The sequence below is a fragment of the Crocodylus siamensis genome, chromosome 4 (genome assembly GCF_052110815.1).
Source record: "Crocodylus siamensis isolate JL-2025a chromosome 4, ASM5211081v1, whole genome shotgun sequence".
In the NCBI taxonomy this organism is placed as follows: domain Eukaryota; kingdom Metazoa; phylum Chordata; order Crocodylia; family Crocodylidae; genus Crocodylus; species Crocodylus siamensis.
Genome location: NC_143398.1, coordinates 156908868 through 156917109, shown reverse-complemented (window position 1 = coordinate 156917109; position 8242 = coordinate 156908868). Strand labels below are relative to the sequence as shown.

Here is an 8242-nt window from a genome sequence, read left to right as displayed (position 1 = left end):
ATGAATCATCTCATTGGTTTCAGTAGCCCTAGTCAAGGGGCAAAGAATTACCTGAAAGCAGATACCATGGCAGAAGCTAACCAGGACCCAGTACCTAGATTTGTCTTCCAGGAGCCACTGCTGCTGCTGGGAGAGGTGAGAAGCAGAGGTGGCGTGTACCGTGGATTAGGAGTGACTTTTAAAGAAAAACATATGTAGAAACTCAAACCCAGCATGCAGTAATCATATTCCACATGGGCCATACTCAAAGCTCACAGATATCCAAGGGGTCTATCCTTTCCTCGCACCTTGGCAGCCAGTCGTGTAGTTTGTCATGCTAAGGAATTCTCATTGAATGTCACTGAAATTTTATTGCAGGTGAAGATGTCATTCATTACCACAAAGCACTATTGCCTGTATAACTCAGCCAGTGCTGAGAGGGAGCTAAAAGAGTTGATAATTATGCATAGTTGACTATGAATGTGCTTGTGTTTTTCATTGTGCATTATGCTTCTTGGCTCAGATTCACTAAGTTGAGAAAGTCACATTTTTGCCCTGACCCTGTACAATGGCCAGCAATGATCCATGTGCCCCTTACTGTGGAAGACCCAAGTCTGACATGATTCATTAAGGAGCTATCCTAGGTTTTACATCCTGAGACCACTTCAGGCTGAGGAAAGATATCTGAGACTATTTCATCAGTTCCTCTGTAGACATCCAGCCAAGCTGGACGTGTTCAGTAAAACACCTAGGGCTTTGACTTGCCATGCAGTCTGGGGGGTACTAATTGAAATCACATGGTAATCTAGCATATACTGCCTTACAGTGAACTTTTGAACACCTCCATCCCCTAGCAGCCTGTGAGTGTTGGCAGCAGCCCTAACAAACACCACCAATGCCCCCACAGGGTCTGTGTCAGCCTAGAATTACCAAGGCAAAATTTGCAATTTGCATGAACAAAATGAAAAGCTTTATTGGGCGTTTACAGGCAGAGCATAGCGAAGCATTCACAGAAGGGTGAGGAACACAGTGGTAGAATGGGAAGGAACACACTAACTGAGCTGAACACGCCGCATAATCCAGGCCTGTTCAAGCTTATGGCAGAAGCACCCATCTTCAGCACATGGCCTGGAGTTGTCTTTCCCTTGGCTGTGAAAATAATGATCTGTAGGCATCCAAAGTGCCTAGGCCTGGAGCGGCCAGTGGTCTTAGCGGGGTGAAAGGTGGACCTGCTCACGGGAAGAAATCACCTTTCCGTCCTGGACTTCCTCAACGATCGTGCGGACCTGACGAGTGGTCTTAGGTCCTAAACAGAAGAAAAAAAGAGGAAGCTGTTACTAGGAGAGACATGCAGTAGTGTAAAAAGGGGTGGGTAATCGTGGCACCAGCTTTGGGCTCAGTCTTAGAAGGGGCACTAGGATGGCAGCCATCCTCGCTCTGTTGCAGAGAACTCAGAAAGACCACAGCAGGGCAGGATAGTTTTGACACTCTGGATTCCTATTTGAAATCTGGGTTTATCTGTGAATCATGTGTGTAGGTGTTTGGACAGTTCACAGTGCTGATATTGAGCAGCACACCACAGCACCCTGAAAAGGATCTCATGACACTCCAAGGGGCCATGGCACACTGGTTGTGAATCACGGATCTAAAGTGATTGAGGAAGAGTAATGTTTTTCAAAGGAAGCAAATACATGATTTGACTAATACATTTTCTTTTCGACTAGATGGGACCTCCCAGTACTGTACTGGAATATGAAGGAGAGGCTACTTCACACTAGCTTTTGTAGAACACAGAAATGAAAGGAAAGGACATATTGGCTGGAGCTAGTACATTGACTGAAAATGTCAATCTTTGGAAAAATTGAGAACCCAAAAATAAAAAAAATATATATTTTTTTTCCTTTCTTTTTTTTTAGGTTTGTTTGTTTGTTTGTCTTGCCAATGGTTAAAAATTTCCTTGGAAAGCAGACATATTTCTGAAAATGAGCTCATTATGATGGAAACACATTTCTGCCAAAACAGTTTAGATGTGAAACTTTTGACCAGCCAAATATTGACTTTTTTATACAGTTGATTTAACTGCACAATTTAATTTTCATGAATCCATCGTCCTATTTTCATTCCTGCACAGACATTTGTCTCAACAATGTCTTTAATATGTTGGAGGAATAATTCCTTACCGTTCATATTCTGAACCCACTAATAAAGGAGACCTTCTGAGATGGTAGTTGTTAAGGATGAGATATGAGAGTATGTGATGAATTTTGCAGACAAGAAAAACCCCTTACCTTCTTTGATAACCTGGGAGGAGTACTGTGAAGACATGCTACAAGAGGAGAAAAATGAGGGCAAGTTAAAATCATGGGCAAAAAGGAAAGGAGGCAGTAAGTGATATAACAAACAGGCTGGCCTCTCATGGGGGAAGATAATTATTTAACACCCAGTCTGACCAATTTCTTTATTGCATCAAAATGTGAATCACTAGTGTCCTGTCCTTAAAATTACCTACTGCAGTAATGGCCAACCCACAGGAAGAGTGCCACGCATGGCATGGGCAGCCAGTGTGTGTGGCACATGACAGATTAGGGAAGGGGTGGGTATTGGAGCAGCAGTCAGGGAGGGGCTTGGGATCAAAGTGATAGTTTAGGAGAGGACAGGGATCAATGCAGCCAACAGGGAGAGGTCAGAAATCATGAGTCAATGCTGGCTCAAGGGTCTGGCCCCATAGGAGCTGCAGGAGTAGATGCCTCCAAATTCAGTGTTGCTGTGTCCTGGTGGTGACACAATTCAGTAGCACTCGGCAATGCAATAGCTAATTATTGGAATGGCACTGTCTCATACTTTGGACTTAAGCTATGTCATGCTTGCCAAAAAGGTTGGCCACTAATGATCTACCATTAAAATCTGAGGCAGAAACACAATCTTGGAAAGATTTGTAGGGCGTCATGATAATTTAGACACACCCATTACATGCTCCTCAGACCTCCCTGTGAGATATGTTAGTCAGTTTAGCTTCATAGAGTCACAGAAGGAGCCAGGAACAGAATTTAAGAGTCCTAGCAGCTGAAATTTTATGGTAATGGCTATACAGCACTGATCCCTAGAAGGAGAAAGAGAGGGTATGTTATGCACCGTAATTCAAAAACTAAATCTCTCCCATGTCAGGGTCTGACTACAAAGATAACAGCAGAGAGCCTCTGGGCCACTCATTCTTGGATATTCACTCGAAACAAGGCTCTAGAGGACATAGTTGTTTCAGAGGTTTCTCCCTGCCCCGCGTCATTCTATCTAGTCAACTCCATTCACGTACTGGGCATCCTCGCCCTCCAGCAGGCGGCGGTATGTAGCGATCTCCTGTTCCAGCCGGCACTTGACGTCCAGGAGGATCTTGTACTCGTGGTTCTGCCGCTCCATGTCACACCGGAGCTCAGCCAGCTGCTCCTCCACGCTGGTGATCATGCCCTGGATCTGCGCCAGCTGGGAGCCGTAGCGGGCTTCTGTGTCAGCCAAGGTGCCTTCCAGGGCGGCTTTCTGAGACGGGAAAGCAGAGGGAAAGGAATTCAGGAGGAGGGAAGATGAAAGGGATCATTCATTCCTTCATTTGCCAGCCTGTGTGTGCGTGTAGGTGCGACCCTTGGGAGTCAATGCTACGTACCGTGCTGAGCTGGGACTGAAGCTCGATTTCCAACCCCTGGATGGTGCGCCGGAGCTCCGTGATCTCACTCTTGCCGCTCTGAAGTTGTTCTGTGTTGATGGCGACTTCTTTATTTAGTTCTTCTGTCTGGGGTAAGAGAGGACAAGGCCATTACTGCACTGGTTACAGCAGGTAAATCTTGGCTACCAGCCAGGTGTGCCATGGAGTCATTGTTCTCCATGCAACCAATACATACCTGCTTGAAGAACCACTGCTCAGCCTCTCTGCGGTTCTTGTCGGCCAGGTGCTCGTACTGTTCTCGCATTTCAGCCAGGATCTTGGTCAGGTCAACCCCGGGAGCAGCATCCATCTCTACAGTGATCTCTCCACCGACCTGGCTGCGTAGGGCATTCATTTCCTATAACAAAGCCAACCCATTATGTTCATCCACATCATAACGGTACGGTGTTGCTGCAGCCCATCTAAGGAGGCCCTTCCCATTGTCAAAATCTTAGCTTTGCCAGGAAGAGACCTTATGTTTGTTTAGCAACTGGCACAGTGGGGATCTCATCCTAACTAGGGCCTATGTCATTGCCACTAATCAGGTCAAAACAAGATCCCATCTGAAGAAATCTGCATTTCACGGTTTCATTTTACTTAGTTCAGAAAGGCACAAATGATAAGGAAAGCACAGGTGACTTCCCTCCCCTGAGGGAAATTCTGATCCCACGCACAGCTCCAGTGCTAGCCTCTGAAATGTGAAGGAGTACACGAGTCTTACCTAGGGCCACAGAGGGTATGTAGCTGTAAAGTATGAATTATTCCCTGCTGCCTTATCCCTGAAAGTTCTTTTGCTGCAGCCCTAGGCCTCAGAACAAGTCTTGCTGCTTGGGCCTGACCTAGTTTCCATTGACTCTTAGCTACCATTCAGAGGCTCTGCTCTTGTGCTTAGCGTTATCCTTACCTCTTCGTGGTTCTTCTTAAGGTAAGCCAGCTCTTCACTGAGGTTCTCGAGCTGCATCTCCAGGTCAGCTCTGGCCAAAGTCAGCTCATCCAGGACTCTACGCAAGCCATTGATGTCAGCCTCAACACTCAGACGCAGGGCCTGCTCCGTTTCAAACCTTGAAACATAAAATAGATTAAGAAATAGACATAAGAAGCCATCCAGCCACTGTCAGTGGGTCACCTTTGATTGCTACCCGCTTTGGTCCATATTACCACCATCCTTCCCATATCTCAACACCCACAGTGGTAGGTAATCCAGTGAGTGAGGTGCACTAGCCAATTGATAAAACAGCACTAGTGCTGACCAGGTATTTGGAAAGACCAGTAACTTCACTTGGTATACTAGCAACCTGTACCACATTTAACTAACAGGTTTACACTTCACCATCAATGTGTACTTCCCCCTGGCTAAATTAATTGAAGCACCATGGCCCCCATCCTGTCTGTTTTGGGTGACATTCAAAATAGATCAAGTCCTTTTTGCGATATACATAAAATTTAAAAATTCTACTGAAAACACAGTATTTCCCAAGCTCCTAATGAGATTTGTTCACTTATTGGCTGTTTTGGCTTTTGCTGTTATTGTTCTCATTATGTCAAAGCTTCCTCAGGACCAATGAAAACTAATAAGAAACTCCCCCTGCAAAAGACAGCCCTGCTCTTTCCCAGTCACTGTTCATGTATGCTGGCCAAGAAACTTTAATTGCACCGTTCTCATGTTGGACAATTGCTTCCCTGTTTCCACTCCAAAGGGAGGGCGGAACTTACTTGTTCTTGAAGTCATCAGCTGTCAGCCTGGCATTGTCAATCTGCAAGACGAGGTTGGCATTGTCGACAGTGGCAGAAAGGATCTGGAGGCAAGAAGACATGAGAGCCAGTGAAAAAAGAGTCTGAAAAGCTCCTCTTGTTGCTGAGAGGTACACCTAAGATTTGTGATTAAGGAAGGGTCAGGGGCATCACTGGATGACTTCTACAAGGGGAAGCACCTACCTGCACAATGGAGAAATAAGCTGTGTCTAAGTTAAAGTGAAGTGAGCGAGCTATGTCAGACTGCCCCATGTCTCTCTTTCCAAATTACCCATAATTATAAATAATGTCTCTGAAGATATGCGTGAATAATAAGAACACGCCATCTCATGCTTTAGGGTACACGCTGGAGACACACAGTTCAAGAAAGAATCTCCCTCCTTCTCCCCACATACAGCATGAAATTATTCTCACAACAGTTATTGGTGAGGGGGAGACCACCTAACCTTTGAAGCACTATATGGAGGTGACTGTCGCAGGCAGAGCTGGAAAACCATTGCTATGGCTGTGGTTTGGCAAAGCCTGTTCCTGCTTGCTCTTTAATGAGCTCATTCAAATTCACTCATGGGAAGGAAGCAAGAAGTGGAATGGAGTGTACTGGGAGAATGCTCACAGTAATTGATGTTTGTAATGCATACTCAGCTACATGTAAGCCACCCTGTATGTCCAGTGAGATGCAAGACAGACTGTGAGGAAATGTGGAGCCGTACAAAGGGCTTGAAAATGGGCAACAGGCATTCTTTGACAGCTCCTCTGCATCCTTGAGCGCCTCTGCATGAAACAACAAATCCCATCTCTGTACAGAGATGCCTGATCTGCTGGTCCCTTCCAGCCTGGTTACTCTCTAATGTCCATCATGCCCTTGGGCAGACTTCTGTTTACCTTGAGTGTATCCAAATAGCACTTTTCTAGCAGTTTTCTCCAGCTTTCTGGATGAGTGCTCTAACCACTCAGCTATTAGGGTTAAAACATAAAAGGATTCCCCTCCTCATCTCCCTCTTTCCTCCCCTTTTTCCATCACTTATGGTCCCTTTTCGCATCACTTATACTCAGGTAAACCTGTGCATAGCTGCACACCTGTACCCAGCCAGTGCATGGCCCATTGACCACACTCAGTCTACACACATGCTTGCTTGATCACAGTGCAGGGAAAACTGAATTGCTCCCCACATGTAAGCAAAAAGAAGGCCACTTGCATGGCTAAAAAACTGCCAGTCAAGCACACAAGGGGAAATAGAATACAGACCCTTGGGTTTACTAACAATCACTTGTACATGAAAAATGAAAAGAGGGGGAGAAAGAAAATCAACCTGCTCAAGATGACAGCACAGGAAACCAAATCTGCAGGGAGACAAACTGCTCCCAAAAAACCTAGGAATGAGATGATAGAGCAAGATAGGCAACATGCTTGTCATTATTGGGTCCCCTCCTTAGGTTTTCAAGTCCCAAAACTCAGCCTAGGACTGACAAAGCCAAAGCAATGGACAATAAATTGCCAATAGCTTGACTGTGCACATGCAGTCACACTAGGCCCATCATGGTTGGTATACAGCTAGAACCTTCACCTGTGAATTAATTTTCCATAGACTCAGCAAAATAAAATGCCTTATCAACATGAACTAATATCCATAAAACTCTGCTGCTGCATTACTGCCTCTCATGTCTGTTACATGCACCTTTTTGGAGGAACACAATAACTGAGGTTGTCAAAGCACTAAGTCCACATCCTTCATATTTTCAAATACAGGCTTGTGAAAACTTTTGCTCTCACTTGATTTCCAGCTGTGACTTATGCTGTTGTTTTGCAGTACCATTGTGGTCACCTTAATAGCGACTTAGACCGGAAATGTCCTACTTCAGTGTCATACCTTGTTCCTCAAATCCTCGATGGTCCTGTAATATGGGCTGTAGTCACGGTCCGGACCAGGGCCTTGCTTCTTATACCAGTCCCTGATCTTAATCTCCAGCTCACTGTTGGCCTCCTCCAGAGCGCGCACCTTGTCCAGGTAGGCAGCCAGGCGGTCGTTCAGGTTCTGCATGGTTTCCTTCTCCCCAGCAGGCAGAATGCCATCGCCTCCCACAAAGGGCCCACCAAAGCCACTGCCAAATCCGCCACCAGAGCCACCACCAAAGCCACCACCAAGTCCACCACCAAATCCGCCACCAAAGCTGCCACCACTGAAGCTGCCACCACCAAAGCTGCCACCACCGAAGCCTCCTCCCACACTGCTACAGTAGCTCCCTCCATAGCCACCACCCAGGCCACCGCCGAAGCCAGAGATCATTCGAGAGGAAGAAATTGAGTAGCCACCTGATCCCCCATGGATAGTTGGAGCTCTGTAGGCGCCTCCACTGAGACGCACTGAGGACCCTCGGCTGGAACCACCACCAAAGCCACCCAGCCCCTTCAGGGAGGTCGAAGAAGAATATTGTCTTACGGTGGTGGCCATGATGGAGGGTAATAGAGGATCTAGGGTGTGAGAGAGGCACCCAGCTCAGTTGTGAAAGAAGCAGAGCACTAACTTCACCTGACTTGGAGCTCCCTTTATAGCCAGAATTAGGGGGCGTTACTATTGCCACATCCCTGTGTCTCTCTTACATTCCCCAGGCTTTTCATCACCCTGAAAGTCTGAGCCAATTTCCAGCATGGCTTTTTGTCTCTCTGTTCTTGATCATTTTGTCACATTCCACTACAAATGCTTTGCCTCAGAAAAGGGTGTGGTCCTTATGTTTCTTTTTCATTTCCAAACAGTTGGGCGTGACTTAGAAGAGAAGGCAATTATTGCTTAGGGCTACGCTTTAACTTGACACTGTTAC

The 8242-nt window shown here is 46.2% G+C and overlaps 1 protein-coding gene across 1 annotated transcript; it reads right to left on the bottom strand.

Moving 5' to 3' along the window:
• Positions 1 to 919: 919 nt before the first annotated feature.
• LOC149866899 (keratin, type I cytoskeletal 14-like) lies at positions 920 to 8002 on the bottom strand. Its single transcript, XM_090044435.1, has 8 exons — positions 7294 to 8002; positions 5387 to 5469; positions 4578 to 4734; positions 3870 to 4031; positions 3635 to 3760; positions 3290 to 3510; positions 2268 to 2305; positions 920 to 1285 (listed from the first exon to the last, which is right to left on the bottom strand). Exons 1-8 carry the CDS (start codon positions 7873 to 7875, stop codon positions 1188 to 1190), a joined length of 1467 nt encoding a protein of 488 aa, XP_089900561.1. The 5' UTR covers positions 7876 to 8002; the 3' UTR covers positions 920 to 1187.
• Between the last annotated feature and the right edge of the window lie 240 nt (positions 8003 to 8242).